General features: G+C 38.5%; 1 protein-coding gene across 2 annotated transcripts in view; it reads right to left on the minus strand.

Annotated features, from left to right (window-relative positions):
- The window catches only part of Sos2 (SOS Ras/Rho guanine nucleotide exchange factor 2), an 87,343-nt gene that overhangs the window by 5,884 nt on the left and 59,777 nt on the right, over positions 1-21,682 (minus strand). For both annotated transcript variants that reach the window (XM_021201768.2, XM_021201767.2), the window contains exons 12-20: positions 20,448-20,570; positions 16,869-16,972; positions 13,482-13,704; positions 10,031-10,150; positions 9,722-9,884; positions 7,843-7,960; positions 5,925-6,097; positions 3,347-3,463; positions 1,014-1,275 (exon numbers count right to left, since the gene is read on the minus strand). In XM_021201768.2, the coding sequence (XP_021057427.1) occupies positions 1,014-1,275; positions 3,347-3,463; positions 5,925-6,097; positions 7,843-7,960; positions 9,722-9,884; positions 10,031-10,150; positions 13,482-13,704; positions 16,869-16,972; positions 20,448-20,570 (1,403 nt within the window). The remainder of the gene's footprint in view (positions 1-1,013; positions 1,276-3,346; positions 3,464-5,924; positions 6,098-7,842; positions 7,961-9,721; positions 9,885-10,030; positions 10,151-13,481; positions 13,705-16,868; positions 16,973-20,447; positions 20,571-21,682) is intronic.

Consider the following 21,682-nt stretch of genomic DNA (forward strand, 5'->3'; position numbering starts at 1 on the left):
AAAAAAACCAAACCTCTGCCACCCCCTTCTGCTGTGCTAGTCTGGAACATGAGCTTGATAGTCACTGTGCCTACAACAGCTCTCCTTTTCTAGCCTAAGGGATTCTTTTTCTATTACAATCCCTTTCAATTTCTTTTACAGAATTTATGTCCTTGCTTTATTACCCATTACTCCAAAAAGTAATAAACTCATGTTAACTGAATAAATTGGGAACTATACACATACATGCTTCCCCTCACCCCCGAGACAGGTTTCTCTGTGTGGCCCTGGCTGCCCTGGAACTCACTCTCCCCTGAACTCAGAGTTCCACCTGCCTCTCAAGCACTGGGATTAAAGGCATTCATCCCCACCCCCACCCCCACCAGGATGCTCTGCTCTTTCCACTAAACACTACTTTTGCATTTAGACGGCACTATCCATACCAACACAGCATCTTAGTTTCGTTCTGTGTTGCTGTGATAAACACCCTAACAAATCAGGAGAAGGGCTTATTTCAGCACCTAGTTCCCGGCTCCAGTCCACAATCAGGGACAGGAGCAGAGTGCATGCTCCTGCACTGCTCACCCCCACCTCTTTCTAAGAGACAGTACATCCTAGTGTAGCCAGGCAGGCTGGAAACTAGTCACACAGACCAGGCTGGCCTTGAACGTAAGAGACCCATTCACCTGCCTCTGCCTCCTGAGTCCTAGGCTAAGGTGTATGTACGCCAAGACACTCGCATCCATCATTACATGGTTCAGGATCCTGTGCTTACGTAATAGTGCTCTTCACAGAGGTCAGGCCTTTCACCTCAATTCATGTCATAAAGACAGTTCCCACAGACATGCTCACAGGCCAACCTAACCTAGACCATCCCTCAGTAAGACTCTCTTCCCAGGTGATTCTAGAGTGTCAATTAAAGCTAGCCAAACACACGGTGCCAAGGGTCCTATAGCTCTGTAACTAGAAAGAAGAAATAAATTCTTCAAAACACAGATTCCCCCTCTTACCCAGAGGTTCTGTTACATACTTACCGCAGGAGCTACTGAGGTCCACATCTAGGAATACGCTGTGGTCAGAAGAAGCGGACACTGGTGGGGTGGATGGAGTGTTGGGAGAGGTTGGTGCCGACACTGTCGATTCTAGCTCTGTCTCAGCGATCCGGCTAAAGCTTATCTTATAAGGCTCTCTTTCCAGAGGGGTTGGGTGACCTCGTAACGTGCCTGAGGTAGAGCCATGGCGGCCAGCATTGGGCCTTATTCCAGGAGATTTTAAGGAAAAGGTGGACTTCCTAGGCTAGAAAAAGGAAGGAAGGAAGTACAGTTACAATGGCACTGGTGTGTAAGGAAGTACAGTTAAAATGGCACTGGTGTGTAAGGAAGTACAGTTACAATGGCACTGGTGTGTAAGTACAGTTAAAATGGTACTGATGTGTAAGGAAGTACAGTTAAAATGGCACTGGTGTGTAGGTGATTTGTTTATAACTTCCAGCTGTCTTAAGTGCACTCTTGATCTTCAAGGACAGCTGGTAGCATTTCTTTTAGTACTTGATTAGATTGTTTATCATGGGCTTGATGAGTAAATCTTTTTTTTTTTTTTTTTACGTGATTTTAGAGATAAAATTCTTTAGAGATAAACTGCTGTGTAACTGTGGGATGGCAACCCCATCCCTCACTTGATGTCCTGTCTTCCTGCTGGAGGTGGGCTCTATAAGTTCCCTCTCTCTACTGTCTGGCATTTCATTTAAGGTCCCTCTGAGTTCTGAGAGTATCTCACCTCCTAAGAGGTATATTCTTGGGGGTCCCCTCAACCTATCTCCTGAGGTTGCCTATTTCCATTCTTTCTGCTGGCTCTCAGGGCTTCAGTTCTTTTCCCTCACCCAGTACCAGAGACCCATAATTGTTCCTGTCTGAAAAAAATCACAGGGATGGAAATGGAGAGGAGCCTGAGGAAAAGAAGGTCCTCCCACTCAAGGGGAGGTCCCAAGGTCTGACACTATTACTGAGGCTATGAAGTGCACAAAAAGGGTCCTATGATGACTGTCCTCTGAAAGAGCCAACAAGCAGCTGAAAGAGTCAGATGCAGATATTTGTACCCAACCAGCTGACTCCTGTTGTTGAATTAGGGAAGAAGCTAAGAAGGGCGATCCTGTAGGAGGACCAGCAGTCTCAATTAATCTGGACCCCCGAGATCTCTCCAACACTGGACCACTAACCAGGCAGCACACACCCGCTGATATGAGGCCCCCAACACACATACAGTAGAGGACTTCTGGGTCTGTGTCCATTCAGAGATGATGCACCTAACCTCAAGAGACTGGAGGCCCCAGGGATTTTAGAGGTCAGGTGGGGTGGGAAGTGGGGACATCCACATGGAGACAGGGGGTGGGGAGGAGGTATGGGATGTGGATGGTGGAGGAGGAATAAAATATGTAGTGTAAATAATCTCTTTCATATCATATATATTAATTTCACAAACATTTACTGGGAACAGAATTTATGTGACATAATATTATGTGCTTCATATTTTAAGGAGATAATTTCTCTCCTGTCCTTAAGCAAATGAACAACCCTACCTAGCACTTTATGACTTCAGTAGAGGCGCTATCAGGGTTCCCACTCTAACTTGCTTGGTTTTAACCCCCCATCGGTGGTAACAAATGGAAACAAACAAAACTGCAAAGAATTCTGAATCAAAAAAACTGAGTGAACTACAGCTGTGTCAGCTCCCCAGCTTCTCTTGTTCCATCCAGCTGCGCCTCGGAGCCTCACTTTCCTGTACCTTTTCTCTATGCCAGGAGTGCACAAATGGACAGGTAATAAAGGATACCAAGATGAAGGATACTTAGCACGCATGTGGACCTAGTTTTTAATACCTACTACTGTTTTTTTTTTTATTTGTTTCTATTGAAAGGCTGACATTTTCTGCTAAGTATTATTTTCCTTTCTGTGATGTTAGAGGGTGAACCCAGGGCCTCACAGATGCCCTCTTACCGCTGAGCCCCAACCCCACCCTGTATACATAATTTTGGAAATAGAATAGTACCGTAGAATAAAATACAAACCAGCTATTGGTGATATAACAATTTTAACAGAATAGTTGTTAAACATTGAAATTATTACACTTAAGGATTTATTTATTTATTTTATGTATGTGAGTACACTGTTCCTCTCTTCAGACACACTAGAAGAGTGCATCAGATCCTATTACAGATGGTTATGGGCCACCATGTGTTTACTGGGAATTGAACTCAGGACCTCTGGGAAAGCAGTCAGTGCTCTTAACTGCGGAGCCATCTCTCTAGCCCCTGAAAATATTATTTTAAAAAAGAGACAAAGCCCCCCATAATTATAATGAGCGGACTTACAAATCGAGGTGGTTGTTTGCAGTTTCGGGGTTCGATTTCTAGTGATTTGTTGAACAAATAATCTGTAAACTCTTTTTCAGATAAAATTCCCATGGGGTTGAGGTTTTCAAAGAATCTCTAGAATTAAACACACAAATACATGTATATACTAAAATTAGTTCCAATTAACTTTAACAATAAAACAAATCAAGACACCACAGTATTTGAGACGTTTATACAGATTGTTCTTTCTGCTCTCTGTTTGTGACTGAGACAGCATCCTAGCCTCATAGTTTATTAGGATGATGAACAGATTCTCAGCTCAGTTGTTGGCACCACTTGTTTCTTAGCAACTATCTTCCTGCTCACTATGACACCAAAATTACTATTATCCATCTACCAACAGAGTTTACAATGAAGATTAGGCCTGAAAAACACAGTGTGCAGTAGATAAGCAGGAAAAAAAAGTAGAGATAATTCGATGAAGGTATATTCAAAAGTAATTTAAAAGACAATTATAGCTTTAATTTTTTCTGTGTTACCCTCCAAGGCCAATAAATAAATAAATAAGTAAACCTGTGTTTATCCAAAAAATTCTACTATGAATATGTATTTTAAACTTTTAAGTTTTTAAGTAGAATACTGAGATAATAAATAAATAAATAAATCAAACCTGTGTTTATCCAAAAAATTCTATGAATATATATTTTAAACTTTAAGTTTTTAAGTAGAATATTGAGATAATTTAGTAAAATGTCAAAAAAACAATGTGTGAGTGAGTGCATCTGTGTGTGTGTGCACACGTGTGTGTGTGTGTGTGTGTGTGCGCGTTCGCATGTCTGTGTGCCTGTGTGCACATCTGCATGGGTGTGTGCATATGAGAGCAGGCTTGGAGGAGTTACAGGAAGATGTCAGCTGCTTGAATGGCTGGTGGGAACTGAACTCTGGTTCTCTGGAAGAGCAGTGCATGTTCTTAAATGCTAGGTTATATTTCTAGCTCTGCATCTCAGTTTTTCAAACTATAAATGATAAAATGATCTTGGCTTGGCCTATAGCTCAAATGGTGAAGAAAACAAAAAAGGAAAAAGAAGCAGCTATTTCATTGATCAGAGATGTTGATTTTACTAGGAGAATGTCTCTGGACATTATCTGTGTGATACATTAATTCGAACACTGTTACTCTTTGACATGTTTTAGGACTGATTTCACTAATCTCCATACAGTCACTTGCACAGGTATTTTCTAACTCATTGGTACACTAATAATTACAAACTGTGATATATATATCATATATAATGCTCTTTTATTATTTCTAAAAATAAACATTGGCATCTAATTACTGGGTTTAACTTATTTTTTTTATTTTGATACAGGATCTCAAAAAAAGCTCAGGCTACTTTGAACTTGTAATCCTCCTGCCTCAGCTTTCCAAATGCTGGGATCACAGGCATGTGCTACTATGCCTAGTGGACTAGCTTTATTGAATTTTATAAGGGTTTATGAGGACATATAAAAGCAGGGTTTTAACTATACCAGTAAGCAAAATGAGCTTTAAAATTTTTAATATAAATCCTTTCTGTTCTTCTGGCATTCTGCAAATGTCAGTGTATTTTTGCTTTAATATATAATTTCTTCTTGAAACCATCATGGATAAGTTAAGATGCAGTCAGGCAACAGTAATTTTATCCTTTACAAAAAGCTGTAACAGATGCACTCTTATTTTCCGAACCTTTGCTTTATTTTCCAATACTATTTAAGTTGGCTAACTATGTCTTAAAAAGTGAATGGCTATGCTATGTGCTTCTTTAAGAGACTGGGTCTTATGTTGCGTAGGGTGACCTCTAACTATCTATTAGGGAATGGCCCTGATCCTCTTCCTCCTACCTCTCAAGTGTTGGGGTTCTGTACATAAGCCATCATGCCTGGGCCTGGTTAATTTTATGGGTATGCTTAATTTTAAATTTACTTTGAATCAATTCTAAGGAAGGCAGATTTGCTCTGAATGATGGTAAGAAGCAAAAAGATCACAGAAATATCACTAGCTGATGTTTCTGAGACACGAATGAGCAAAGTACTATTTCTGCATTCCTGTGACCTTCCATAGCACAGAAGGCAGGCAGAATAAGGAAGGAACAGATAAAGCTGAAGTCCACTAGCAGTTCATCACTACTTTCTTTTGTGTGTAAGTTATATCAAACATTATTACTCAAAATGAAACACCAACTGACAGAATGTTTTTTTAAAAAAATCTGTTATGCATGTATACCTTCACAGTGATCACATGAAAGGATTCAATGTTTTATCTGGCATGTGAGACACCTAAAATGGCTATCAGTCATTACAGCAGCAGCAGTGGGCTTTTATTTTATTGCACAGATGTTCCATTCCCTCTGTCTTTTTGGAAGAGTTGCTTAACCATGCACAAAGAGGCAGGACTCTCGGAAGGCCCCTGAGATTAATGACTACAGCATACTCACCTGTATTTACACTGCTGTCTAAAGCTTACATTCAAGAGACCATTTGTATCACTGCGACACTTTTTAGCAACTCCACAGGATTTAATGCTATCTCTTTCAAAGATTAATAAGAAAATATTTACCCTCATTTCTGGTTCTGTCCGTAAGCAGTACGGTTGGTTCTGATACTGCTGAATCTCTCCAGTTATTTCAGCCACTTTCCTCCTCTTACTGAAATTGATCAAATCTTTCCCTTTCCTCTTTAGAAAGTCACTATTCCCTTCTTCAGTCTTCAGAATATTTGTTAAATATATTCCTAGCAAAAAGAAATGCTTAAAGTTATTTTAAGACTATTCTCATTTAATCATTTGGGAAGACAACTGGTCTGGTAGAGCTGGAAGACACTGCAGAATTGAACGTTCTAACTTCTGAAAGGCGAAGAGGGAAAAGGCACCGACCCAGGAGATTCCTGAGAAACAATCTGTAACAAGTTGAAAATACAGAGAAAGTGGAGCCTACCTTCACTAACATTAAAGGCTACTAGTTAGAGAATTGGCAAGCTAAGAATATCCAAACCTGTGTGTTAAAACTTTGCCTAATCAAATGTTTTAATATTTAAAATACTTACTGCCAATGATCTTTAAGTGGCTATAAACAAATTAAGCAATTTTGCTTAAGAACAGTAAGACAAACTGATCTTGAAGCTCATTACTTAGAAAAAAAGTTCTAATTCCTTTTTATGCATAATTACTGGCTCATAATTACTGGTTCTTGGCTAAAGGTAATTTTGTCCTTCAAGAAATAGTTGGGAATATCCAAGATTAGTGTACACTGGACTCTAGTGAGTAGGAGGTCAGGAGTCTGCTAAATATCCTACAGTGTAATTCACAACCCTTCGCAGCAATTATTTCCTCTCAATTGCAACCAATAACACTACAGTTTAAAAAAACAAGCCTTCATTTAAATAACCACCCAGTTCCACCAGTGAAGCCAGTCATGTGCCACGTAACTATCTTTAAACCATGGGCAATATACACAACAGTGGTACCAAGAGATTACAATAAACTAAAGCTTATGCTTAATCACCAGAACCGCCCCCCCCCCCAAATGAAAGGGAGCTGAGGAAATAGTTGGTTATTGTAATATTACAGTACAATGTGTGACTCAGGTTCTTCTGGTGACTCTGGTATGAACAGACTCCCACTGACCTAACGTATAATACAGCAATGTAACTACGTCAGGTGGGTGTCAGCTTGCAATCATAACAAAGTTATGTTACTTGTTTATGCATTTGCGATGCTATAGTTTTGTCATTATTTTAAAGTGTAATTTTACTTATAAGGAAAATTTTGTCATTATTTTAGAGTGTAATTTTACACTCTAAAACAAAGTTTACTATAAAACAGTGAACTGTGTTTGGGACCCTGAGAAAGAGCTGTTCAAGTCCAGGAGTTTGAGAGCAACCTGGGCAATATAAGCAAAACTGCATTTAAAAGAACAATGAAGAAACAACTCTGAATAGGCCATAATGACTGGCTTGGACCATTTAGGTGTGTATAAGTGTATTCCATGATGTTTCCACAAAACTGCCTAAAGATGTCCTTCTCAGAGTATGCATTTACTGTTATGCATAATAATATTTAATAAAAGGTCACATCAAAAAGCTCTGCTCAATGTAATTTGTATTAATCATGTAATTCTGAGTTAAAAAGGTTTTATAAAGTCTCTGAAAAAAGTACTTTTATACTGATAATTAAAGACAAACACTGCAGATATGTCATATATAAGTAAAAATAATAGTTGCACTTCATAAGAGTCTTCACAAGACTTGTTAAGTAGTATAGATAAAATATTTTCAATTCTTACAACTTTAAGAGCAATTATCTTCATCTTCATTATATAGACAAGGAAATAAAGTTTTTTTAAACATTTTATTTATCAATACAGGCAAATAATAAATTCATATGTATGACATAAGAGCACTCTATCTAGAAAGACCTGGTCTCTTTTGGATACAACACATTTGTCTTCAAAATATAGTATTTATATTTAATGACTTACCAAAAAAAGGCACACAAGGCGGATTGATTGATTTAAGTTTTACTAGGTATTTTTTAAAGTGATCCTGACTTAGTTCCACGGCGTCATCCAAAATTCTCCGCTTCCTTTCCTGCAATGCCTTTAAGACATATAAGTTGATATAATTCCTGAATATGATTCAATCATATATAAATATCCATAAGAATATAAAACTTTGGAATTTATAAAAGTTTATAAATACTTAAAATCAGTTTTAAAATTATGAGTTTTACTCCTTTGGAAACTTGCTTAAATGAGTTATTCTATCTTTTATCTATAAATATAAAAACTAAGTATTTGTGTTCTTTCTACTATAAATTAGAAGATTTAGGAATAAAAAACTCCCTTGGGGCCTTATTTTTCATCATTTTAATTATCTGGTGTAAATTACAGGGGCAGAAAGAAGAACTATGATCCTTCAGGATTAAATGGTTTTTGACTAAAAGGTCTTGTGAAGTTGAGGGCAAATCTTAGCAATAAAACAATGTAGGGAGGTAGGAAAACTTGAAGAAAACCCAGTGAATAGAGTAATCATAGTGCCCATCTCTGATCTCCACAGCCTTCAGACATACAACATGGTGGCGCACGCCTTTAATCCCAGCACTTGGGAGGCAGAAGCAGGCAGATTTCTGAGTTCGAGGCCAGCCTGCTCTATAGAGTGAGTTCCAGGACAGCCAAGGCTACACAGAGAAACCCTGTCTCGAAAAACCAAAAAAAAAAAAGTACAAAATTCATAATGTGCTATTCTAAAGGGGAAAGAAAGCAGGTGATGTGCTGTGCAGGCCAACACATGGCCAGTGGCTTAACGTGCACGCCACCAAGACTCCCTGACCTTACCTGAGACCTACACAGTAGAGAGAAGGCTGATTCTGAAAATTCTCTCACCACCACATGTATGCTGTGGTATGGGCACCTCCAACACTAATAAACCAGGATGCCAATGTTTGATGCTATTATTCCTTATATACTATATGTACTTTTACAATACTTTTGCCCCAATATTAAAAATCAAAACGTTTAACCTCTAAAATGAACACAATTTCAGTTTTACAATATCAGGATTAAAACAATATTTTTTCAGTTAAAATTTTAAAAGATTTATTTATTTTTATTTTTTCACAAGTCTGTGTGTCTGGTGCCCACAGAGGTTGGAAAAGGGTGTTGGATCTTCTGAACTAGAGTAACAGATGGTTATGAGCTTCCATGTGGATGCTAGGAATTGAATCTAAGTCCTATGAAAGCAGTAAGTGTAGCTACTCACTGAGATGTCTCTCCAGCCCCCAGAATTAAAATTATTAACATAAGCAGACTGTGCTACTATCTTTAATACATAAGGCACATACAAGTTGAAAATACATAAACTCAAAATTATAGTATTTTTCCTTTTCCTACTGAAAAGAGCAATGTTAGGAATTCCAAAAATGAATCTCCTTCCCTCCGTTCCTCACAGCCCTCTCTCCTCCTCTTTTAGGGCTTGAACCCAGAGCTCTACACATGATGAGTCAGTGCTCCCCCACCATTCACATTCCTGGCAACCACATTACCCTTAATATTTACATAACACTGCTGCAAGGTTTAGGTTTGTTATATTAAAGTGAAATAATGGACATTTTGAAGTTTTCTTATGTCTTTCCCCCAAAACCATAACATTAAATGCTGAACAATGCATGTGCTCATTCTCAGCTGCCGGCACCCTGGTGGTTTCCAGCTTTCTGCCACTGCAACAATGCTAGAGTCACCACACCTGTGTCCAGGTAACTTAGGGTCTGGAACATTTGCTTAAAAATTAGTAAAAGTGATCTCTGATGTTAATTGTATCAATCCTCCCAAAGATGAAATATATAGTCAAGCTAAAGCTTACCTCAAACGTGTGGTCTAGCCTGTACACTGACACGGAATTGACAGCACTCACTATCTCCAACACACCATTGAAATTATTCAAGTCTTGAAACACTTGCAGAATTTCTACTATTCTGCTGAGCACTGCCACCCGTTCTTCAAAGTTTTCTGCTTCCACAATGCATCTAACAACAACAAAACAGTCATAGCTTAGCAGTTTCTTCACCTCACTTGGAAAACAAGAAACCTCTTTATAAAGCCAGAGTTAGCTTAAATATGACTTAGCATTGTGACTCCTAAGGAACATAAGACAGAGTAAATGAAAACTTACTTCTCAAACCACAGAGTGAGGTTTGTTGTATGACGAATCATTTTTAATAAATTTGGAGAATTTATTTCTTTATCTTCTTTGGTCCAGACACTCCCTACAAGTTCAGAGGGCTGGACTTTCCTGTAAAACAACAACCATCAATATAACTCACCCTACTAAGTTAGTATCCAATTATCTAAGAAGTTCTAAAGGTAAACTGAGAAATATATGAGCAAGTCAATTAACAGAGAGACAGACCCAAACAGTCTGGAAAATATGATTTATCACCCAGGGGAAAAACAAAACTATAATAAAATCCCCTTTTACAGCTGTCACCCGAAGGAGTCTGGAGATTACAGCAAAAGGTAGGTAGAAAGCAGGAAGTATCCACTGCTGTGCTGACGTAAAGATGGCTCCACCAACCACCTGACAAACAACTTGGTAATATCTCACAGCCCTAAAGACACAGAGTAACTGACCAGACACTTCAGCATCTATGAATACACCGAGGATAAGCTGACACAATCCGAGGAATGCATCTACCAGAATGCTCCGGGAAACACTGTCTACAAAAGTGAAGGCCCCAAACTGCCCCGAAGCTCACCGTCAGAAACCAGAGAAGCTACAGAGTGGTCACAATGGAGTATTAGAGAAACTAGAGGGGTCACAATGGAGTATTAGAGAAACTAGAGTGGTCACAATGGAGTATTAGAGAAACTAGAGGGGTCACAATGGAGTATTAGAGAAACTAGAGGGGTCACAATGGAGTATTAGAGAAACTAGAGTGGTCAAAATGAGTATTAGAGAAACTAGAGTGGTTACAATGGAGTATTACAGTGGCTAAAATAAGTTAATTAAGCTGGACATCAACTTGAACAAGTGTCAAAAACAATATAAATTTTAAAAACCTGGTAAAGAGTGGTATCATAAATATATGTGGCTTTAAGATATGTAAGCTAATGGTTTGTATTACTTGGGGCTATGTACACAGATACCTAAATCAGACAGACAGACAGAGGAAGAATAAACATCAAGGCCTGGGTCATGGTAATTTCCTGGGAAGAATGAAGAACAGTACAATTAAGGAGAATTGTAAGAATTTCAATCTTATCTGTAATTTTCTATTATTTATGAACAGTCATTTTTTAAAAAAGATTTATTTATTTATCTTTATGTATATGAGTAGACTGTAGCTTACAGATGGCTTTGAGCCTTCATGTGGTTGTTGGGAATTGAATTTAGAATCTCTGCTCACTCTGGTCAACCTCGCTCACTCAGTCCCTGCTTGCTCCAGCCCAAAGATTTGTTTATTATTATATTTAAGCACACTGTAGCTGTCTTCAGACACACCAGAAGAGGGTGTCAGATCTCATTATGGATGGTTGTGAGCCACCATATGGTTGCTGGGATTTGAATTCAGGACCTTTGGAAGAGCAATCAGTGCTCTTACCCGCTGAACCGTCACACTAGCCCCATGAGCAGTCATTATTTTCTATACTTTTGGAATGTTTGAAATAACTAATAAAAACCAGAAGAGAAGATTAAACCATAAATGAGTCAAGATTGCATAATTTCCAGCACTCAGGAGGCAGAAGCAGGTGGATTTCTGAGTTCAAGGCCAACCTGGTCTACAGAGTGAGTTCCAGGACAGCCAGGGCTACACAGAGAAACCCTGTCTCGAAAAAAAAAAAAAATTGCATAATTTAAAAACTGTCCAATGTGCTGCTATTAATGTTCTATAGCTTTCAATATTTAAAAAATTCTTTTGGGGGCTGGAGAGATGGCTCAGCAGTTAAGAGCACTGGCTCTTCTTCCATAGTTCCTGGGTTCAATTCCCAGCAACCACATGGTGGCTTACAACCATCTGTAATGGGATCTGATGTCCTCTTCTGGAGTGTCTGAAGTTAGCTACAGTGTATTCACATATAATAAATAAATAAATAAATAAATCTTTAAAAAAAATTCTTTTGGTCAGTAGATTTGAAGACAAATTGGCACTTGCTAACAGTTTCTGGAATACATTTATTGATTTCTTTGGCAAGGACTAATATAGCTCAGGTTGGTCTTGATTCTCTCTGTATGAGAATATAGCCTTGAACTCTTGCTTTCTCTCCCCCCAAGTCTTCCAAGTGCTGGGACTGTAGGCATGTGGCACCATGCCTGGCTTTTTTAGAATACATTTTCTTACTTATTTCACTAGAAATTTGCACAGTATCAATGTCTGAGTTACCTTTCTTCTATCAAACGAATCATAGAACAAAGAAATGCATTTCTATGCCACAAAGCATGCCTTCATGGACCTACATACTTAAAAAATGATGCCCATATTACCTCTTGAAAACAGGTATCACATTCATTCACTAGAGAAAACGATTCGATACAAAATGCTTTGCTGCCTCAAGTAACAAGTTCCTTCATACCTACCTGTCACAAATGACAATTTATACCTATTTTTACAATACTCACTGGCATGTTAAAGAGCAGACACACTTCTAATGAAGACAGCTTATATCTGGTTCTTTCCTTCAGCATAGCACTGAAGTTTATACAGCCTTGCTTTTTCCTGTGCAATTTTTTTTTAATAGCTGCTGGACTGGAGAGATGGTTCAACAGTTAAAAGCCCTAGCCATTTTTCCAGAGGACCTATGTTCAATTCCTAGCATCTGTATGGTGGCTCACAAGTGTCTGTAACTCTGGTCCCAGAGGGTTCATACCCCCAGGTAACAGGCATGCACTGTGATGCATTCACATAGTCAAACTATCCATTACAAAAAATAAATTAATTAGAAAAGTAATCTCCTGATGAGGATAACTTCTCCAGGGTATTTTTTTGTACTTTTTGTTTACTTTATTTTTTCAGAGAAGGCCTCATATAGCTCAGGTTGGCCCTAGCCTTGCTATATGTAGCTGAAGCTGGCCTGGAGCTCTTGATCCTCCTGCCCTCTACCTCATGACTGCTGGGATGCCAGGCTTATTCCACCACACCTAGCTAGGATACAAAAGAGGGCTTATGGATTCAGGAAGGTTTGATGGCATCATGATAAGGGCTTAGTTTCAGGGAGCAGTTACTACATGGAGTACAGTAGTCCCTGGAGCCTGGGTTGTAAGTGAAAGAGAAAAAGACTTACCTCACTTAATACTCTATTCATTTATCTGCCAAGAATCTCAGTCTCTCACCTAGACTGACTGACTGTACTAGTCTCAGACTAAAGTAATCTAGGAAGCAGGGAAGTACACACACACACACACACACACACACACACAAACACACACAATTATTGAGAGGGGGGAGAGGGAGGGAGAGAAAGAGAGACATGTGTAGCGGTCAGAGGAAACTTGGAGGTCAGTTCTCCTACTGTGTTGTCTCAGAGCTATTCTTAAACAATAATGAATACTTAGCAAAGTATTCTGAAAACCCTTAAGAAGTATATTCAGAATTCTTGAAATAAAGTAAGAAATGAACACAATCTACCTGTAGAGGTCAGATTCCAAAAGCGTTAGCTGCCGTGCAATCTCTATTGGATGAAGTGTCATAAGGTCAAATGTTTCAAACTGTCCTGTTCTACTTATGTGCCATTCCACTGGTGGAGGTGAACTTTCAAAGGTGATATTATGGCTTATTCCATTTGCCTGAGCTTGCTTCTTCCTTTTGATAATTTTAGCAATGGATTCTACCCATTTCTTCATGGCTTTCCCTAGAGGGGAAACAAACAGAAAAGGCTTTTACTTGACAAACATAACTGCAAATGGCTAGATTAACTTGGCTTCCACAAATACAAGACATTATCATTTCATTAATATTTAGGCAAATGATTTTAAAACCTCCAAAGTAACCACAATACCTTTGTTACATATAAAAACTGATCTCTAACATCTTTTTTTCAGACAGCATCTGACTATGGAGTCCAAAAACTAGTTTTAAATGCTAGATCCTTGGGCCTGTATTTCCCAAATGTTGGTATTACAGACATGACTCACCACATCCAGCAAAGTGTCTTTTGTTTTAATGTCTTCTGTTTTGTCTTAAAATATATGTTTTGAGTCAGGTGGTGGTGGTGCACACCTTTAATCTCAGCACTTAGGAGGCAGAGGCAGGCAGATTTCTGAATTTGAGGCCAGCCTAGTTACAAAATGAGTTCCAGGACAGCCAGGGCTACACAGAGAAACCAAACCCTGTCTCGGAAAAAAAAATTTATATATATATATATATGTATATATATACACACACACACATATATATAGTCTTAAGACATAATATTCATGTCTTCACATGCTTTGCTAGTATTTGAAAGTTTAACTTGACTTGTTTTTAAAAGGACACAGGGGCTGGAGATATGGCCCATCAGTTAAGAGTACTAGCCGATCTTCCACAGGGCCCAGGTTCAATAGCAAGCACCTGCAACAGTCTGTAACTCCAGTTCCAGAGGATCCAATGCCCTCTTTTTGCCTCAATGGTACACAGACATACATGTAAGCTAAACAGCCAAGCACACAAATTAAGTGTAAAAAGGACACAACCATGACATTAGGTCAATACATCATTTACTATGCAAGCTCCCTTTTTATCACTCAAAATGCTTGCAGTTTATTTGTTGAAGAAACTGAGTTATTTATCCTGTGGGGTTTGTTCTGTGGATTTTCCCAAGTTTGCATTTTTTTTTTGTTGCAATTTCTTACCTGTGGCATTATTTGTGATATATATCTATCGCCTAGATTTTTTCAAAACCAGAGATATAGACATATAGTCTAATTCTAATCCAGAATAATCTGTTTATCTTTCTTTTTGTAATATTTACTAATTCTAAGTCTCTAGATCATTAAAAAAATTAATACACGCACACATATGCATGCAGAAGTACCCTTAGAGAACAGAAGAGGATGTGTGAATCCCCCAGAGCCACTTACAGGCTGTTATAAGCCTATCACTGGGAACTGCACCTAGGGCCTTTACCATAGCAATGAGCACTCTTCACTACTGAGCCATTTCTCTGGCCCCTAGATGTATTATTTTATTAGCACTGGGGAATGGGGACATATCATTAATTCTTCAGTTATTAGGCTATTTCTATTAAAAATGTTAAATTTCCTTCATGAAATATTTGGTGACTCTGAGATATGATTTGTACAAAAGAGAATGTAGGACATTAACACACATGCTCTAAATTTAAAGCTTTATATTAGACACAACTTACTGTTTTCATTAACAGTGATGTAATTCATTCCTAGCATAGAGGAAGAACAAGGGTTCAAGATTATCCTTGGCTATATTGATGAGTTCAAATTCAGCCTGGAGTATATGAGACCCTTTCTCAAAAATATAAAATAAGGGTCTGAAGAGATGACTCAGCAGTTAAGAGCACTGGCTGCTCTGCAGAGTACCCAGGCTCAGCTCCCATCCCTGGCATGGAGGGGACTCACTCTTTAGCATGTTTAGTTCTAGGGATGCAGTGTAGTCTTCTGACTACCGTGGCACCAGAATGAGTGTGACACATAGATAAACACACAGGCAAACCACTCATATACATAAAATTTAAAAGATAATAAATGATAAAAATAAAATTTAAACTTAATATTGTGATTTAGTAATATGAACAATTTTGAGACACACATGAACAATAACAATTCTGTTTGACATCTCAAAGTTAGGACAAAGGAATCACATCCTCTATTTTGAACAAAATTTCCCTTAAAGAACAAGTAAGCTCTTTGCTCCCTGATTGCTGTGAGGTGAACAGCTGTATTCTATTACACCCTCTGTCTTGGTGTTCTTTTAAATCACAAGCCCAGGAAAATGGAGCCAGCCAAGCACAGACTGAAAACTTTGAAACTGTGAGCCAGAACATTTGTTTTCTGCTTTTATAACAAGAAGAGCAAATAAGGAATGGAGAAAAGCTGGCTTGCTACATTATTTTCAGGCAATGTTTTATCCTGTAGTTAACACACATGTACTGTATTAATTGCACACATTTTGATAACATCTATGTGTTCAACTGTCAAGTCCTGGAGTTTCCTTCAATGCTGTGATTCTGAACCTTCAAGTAGGAAACTCTTACCTTTCCAGTGCAGAAGATATTTTTCCTGGAATACTTTCCACAAGTAAATACATTTTTTTCAATGTTAATGGACCAAAATTAAAGAATAAGAGGGATAAGGGAACTAGGAGGCAAAATTAGTCATATTTGTATTTATCTAAAGGAGTGACAATCTTGAGGTAACATAAAATGTTAACACTTTTTCAGATAATTTTTACATGAGTATGAGAGTATATGTGTACCTGTGTGCATGTGCCTGTGTGTGTGTGTGTGTGTGTGTGTGTGTGTACCACATATGCTCAAGTGTTCACAGAGGCCAGACAAGGGACTCAGAGGGTCTGGAGCTGGAGTTTGGACAACTGTGAGCATCATGGTGAGTGAAGGAAATGGACCCAGGTCCTCTCAAACAGTGCCACACACACCAGCCCCTATATACCTTAAAGGCAAATATATATATATATATATATATATATATATATATATATATAAAGAAGCTTTTGGCTTCTTTAAAAGAAGTATTCTCCACTACTTCAAAGGGAGCTGAGAGGGCTTGCTCAGTGGTCAAGTCTTGCCTTGTACAGCAGGCCATGTGCTCTGTCTCCAGCATTGACGGAGAACAGGAATAAAGCCAATGGCTGAGAAGGCAAGGGTCTGCCACTGCAGATGATGCTGAAGACACAAGTCATTGTGGAAACAAACAGCAAATATCCCAAGTATTGTTTCAGTTTTGTAAACATGACAACTAGTTTATTTTTTAACTAAAAGTCAGAGAATTTCGAAAAACTCATGTACAACATAAGAGTCAACCGAGCCTTTAAATAATATACCTCTTACACTTGAAATGAAGGATTCTAGTCTTTCAAGCAATTCCAAGTCTCTTTCAAAGTCATAAAAATGATGCTCGACCCAGTGGCGAAAGACATTCAAGACCCTGACAAAACAGAAGGAGACATTTATGAGAGCTATACTCAATACTACACAGAGCTCAGAAATGTTAAGTTTGTTTTTCAGACTGTGCACTAAATTGAAGCTTTAAATACTGTAAAGTATAAAGCCTCATTCTCTGCATTATTACTCATTTATCTTAAGAAAAGGAACTTTTTTAGTCATGTAAAAGGATCATGCTTCATAATATGAAATAATATTTAATTTCTTACACAGAAAAGGCATTATATGTGTGTGTACAAGTCAACCAACATCATGTGTCTTCTTCAATCTCATACATCATCAATCATCATCATCATATCATCATCATCATATCATCATCATCATCACTACCATCACTATCATCACATCATCATCACCATCACATCATCATCATCACATCATCATCACCATCACATCATCATCATCACCACCATCACCACATCATCATCACATCATCATCACCATCACATCATCAATCACCACCATCACCGTCACCATCATCATCATCATATCATCATCATCACTACCATCACTATCATCACATCATCATCATCACCACCATCACCACATCATCACATCATCATCACCATCACATCATCATCACCACCATCATCATCATCATCATCATCATCACATCATCATCATCACATCATCACATCATCATCATCATCACATCATCATCACCACCATCACCATCACCATCATCATCATCACATCATCATCATCATCATCACCATCATCATCATCATCATCATCATCATCATCATCATCATCATCACATCATCATCACAGACAGGGTCTCTCACTGGACCTGGAGCTCCCAGGATCCTCCTGTCTCTACCTCTCCAGTGCTTGGATAACAGGCTCACAGTACACTACCATACTTATATTTCTGCATGGGTGCTGAGAATTGAAGCCAGGCCCTCATGCATGCACTGGGAAGCACTTTCTGGACTCATCCCTTTCCCCAGGGCCCTGACATCATTCTTAAGATATAAATTTTTGATGCATTTTCCAAATAAAATGAAAAACTAGCATTTAGTGTATTCAATTTTGAATTCAACTGATATCATTTCTTTGTAAGCTACACCACATAAGTATATAATCTTGTAGTTTATTTCCAAAGTCAAAAATACTACTTTGGACAGAGATTTGTTTTGTAATGTCACAAGATGATTACTTATGATGTTGCAAGTACACAGATTTAATCATCTACATAGACACAATTTTTCCACTCCCTACCACTGTAATATAAATTAGTTGCTTTAGCATTTTTTGTTTTATTACTCCAAAACAATGACAATTCCCAATTAGGTCCTATTCTTTCCTCACAGAAGGATGAGAGAACACAGTTCTCTGTGTATGTTGTGCTACTTATGTTACGGAGTGCCTGGCTGGCACAGCAGCTGAGGAACACACCAAGAGCACAGAACTGTTAGCCTCTGGTTTATGCTTAGCTCAATTCAAATAGTTCCATTTCCTCCAAGAGCAATGCAATTCAAAAATTGCTGTATGAAAGGAGAAAGTCTTAGCATCAGACATTACCAAAACTAAGCGTTTCAGCTTATCAAAACACCAGTAGGAAAACTAGTGGGCTAGCCACGGTATGGGAGAAAGGACTGGAAAACCTTTTCCCAGCCAAGTGCAGTAGACTGCAAGCTTCTTGGCCCAGCTCTCCACCCCAGTGCACACTAAAAGAGCAAGTGCAACAGGCAAGGAGTTCGAGCCAGACTCTGGACTAGGCCAGTATGAATGGTCAGTAAGAAACAAAAGTTCTTAACATCATGAGTCACTGAGGGAGGACAAACCACATTGAGAAATGATTGTATACTCAACAATACAGCGGAGGTGCAAACCATACACGTCTGTAAACACTGGCAAGGTATGAAACCCAGGAGCTCACAGGCAATGTCCTGACAATGCTTAGAGAAGTCCTGACAACTCCCTCTGTAACTGAATATGTACCTAAACTTTCCATCCACTCCTTCTGAGCCAACCGTATCAATACATTAAAAAATGACTGATATAAGCAACATAGATCAATCTCAAAAGCACGTTCAATAGAAGGGTCTGAAATGAAGGTAATACATTTGAATCACATCTAAAACGATAACTATGAAGGGAGAGATTAGAACAGTGCCTTTGGAGGTGGAACACAGCTTTATTAGGACACAAAGGCTCTTTCTGGCATGTAGTAAGAAGATGTATGGGTCTTGCTAGGCTTGGTGGCACATGCTTTTAATCCTAGCACTTGGGAGGCAGAGATAGGCGAATCTCAGTGAGTTTGAGGCCAGCCTGGTCTATAAATTCCAGGACAGCCAGGAATACACAGAAAAACTCTGTCTCAAAAAAACAAAACAAAACAAAACAAGACAAAAAACAAACAACAAAAAAGATGTTTATGTCAATGTTTGTCTTTTGTTTTTGTTTTTTCAAGACAGGGTTTCTCTGTGTAGCCCTGGCTGTCCTGGAACTCACTCTGTAGACCAGGCTGGCCTCGAACTCAGAAATCCGCCTGCCTCTGCCTCCCAAGTGCTGGGATTAAAGGTGTGCGCCACCACCGCCCGGCCTATGTCAATGTTTAGTAGAAAAAAAAAAAAAAAAGCAAGCAAGCAAGCTGATCAGACATGGGTTTTAACCTTAGCTTGCCACTTCTGTATAAACTATTTCAAGTTACTTTATCTTGCTAAGTTTTTATTTCCTTATACATAAAGTAGGCATTTATATCCCTAGTAGTACAAAGAAATGATGCTGCAAGGATAAGATAGAAAAGATAAAGCACTAGAGGGCAGTAACTGGCAAACAGTAAATACTAGCAAAAGATACCTGCTGTAATTAAATATTCTTTCACCATGACAAGGATTCCTGAAAGTATCAAATGTCCAGATATTCTGAGGAAGAAAGGAAGTACAACGTCCACAACTACTACCTTCTGTGAAAACTCCACAGTTACCGCACTAGCACACTGGGATATAAAGGGACAGACGGGAGCCAAGGCCACAGTAGGCACATTTATGTTGTGGCTGTACAGAATCCACTGTGGAAAGACACTGGAGACTCCCTGGGGAAGCTGGCGAGCTACACTAGCTTGTCTCAGAAAGTAGAGCAGACTGCAATTAAGGAAGACATACTTGATGCGAACTTTGGGACTCATATGTACACCAACCTGCATACACATGTATCATACACATGTGAACATGAATACACACAGGCACACATACCACATTACAGACAAAAATAAAAACAAATAGGCATATGAAGATAATCTATCATGTGACACACACAGATGATACAAATAACCCAGTATATTTAAATAATTAAAGTACTTTAGGGTTACTTATTTAATAATCATCCTACAAAGAAAGATAGAAGGAAACAATGGAGGTAAGGTTAATAACGGAAAGATCTGAATTAAGAGCTAAAAATGTGTGTTAACTAGATAGTGAAAATATTTTTAAGATGTGACATTCAGGTCAAACCTAAGTTGCACAGGTTGGACGTATTCCTTTCGGAATCTTTTCAGATCTGCGCTGATTGGCTGCTCGCCTTTCTCTAACGCCAGCTTGTCTGCCTCAGTAGGTTCTGGTTCTGGAATTTCAAACCTAAGAATAAAATCAAGTCAGAGAAATTTGTTCATACATAAATGAAAGAGACTTCGAATGCAGCAAGGAAAATGTTGTGCCTCAGTATGTTTCTCTCACTGTGCAGAAAACATGATTACTGTTTACCCTCCTAAGACACTGTGCACAGAAGCAAACAGCCTTTGACTACTTGGTACAAGGTGTGTAGTCTTTTCTTTTAAAAAATTATTATTATTGTTATTATTGTTACTTTTCTGTGTGTGTGTGTGTGTGAGTGTGTTGTGTGTATACTTTGTGTGTATACTGTGTGTGTACACCTACAGAGGCCAGAGGCAAGGGAGTAGGAGCTTCAGGCAATGTGGGTACAGGGAACCACCTTGGGTTCTGGAAGAGCAGTTACATGCTCCTAATCCTTGAGACATCTTTCTATAAGAAGATCCTGTATTCTTATTTTTATTTTCAATAATAGTTTTGGTTTTTTTTGGGGGGGGGGTTTGAGACAGGGTTTCTCTGTGTATCCCTGGCTGTCCTGGAACTCACTCTGTAGACCAGGCTGGCCTTGAACTCAGAAATCTGCTTGCCTCTGCCTCCCAAGTGCTGGGATTAAAGGTGTGCGCCACCACTGCCCAGCCTCAAAAAAGTTTTATAGATACCACTGATCAGCACAGAAAAGGTTCACATTTTAAATTTTAAACTGTAAGGCATTTAAAATACTAAAAATACAGTAAAAATTTCAGCTCAAACCTTAATATTTATAAATTAATAATATAGAAATCATTGATTTTTAGGGTCAATAATACATGAGTTTAAAAAAATAAAAGATTATCTTTTAGAACAGAAGTTCTCAACCCCTGGGATGTGACCCCTTTGGCAAACCTCCATCTTCAAAAATATTTACATTGTGATTCCTAACAGTAGCGAAATCACAATTACCAAATAGCAGCAAAAATAAATTTATCTTTTTTTGGGGGGGTTAATTATTTGGCTGGGGGGTCACCATATGAGGAACTTTATTAATGTGCCACAGCATTAGGAATGTTGAGAACCACTATTTTAGAGATGCACATAAAAATATTTAGATAAAATCTGTGGTCTAGAATCTACTTCAAAATATCCCTGGGGGTAGGGTGATT

Source organism: Mus pahari, chromosome 7 (genome assembly GCF_900095145.1).
Source record: "Mus pahari chromosome 7, PAHARI_EIJ_v1.1, whole genome shotgun sequence".
Classification (NCBI taxonomy): domain Eukaryota; kingdom Metazoa; phylum Chordata; class Mammalia; order Rodentia; family Muridae; genus Mus; species Mus pahari.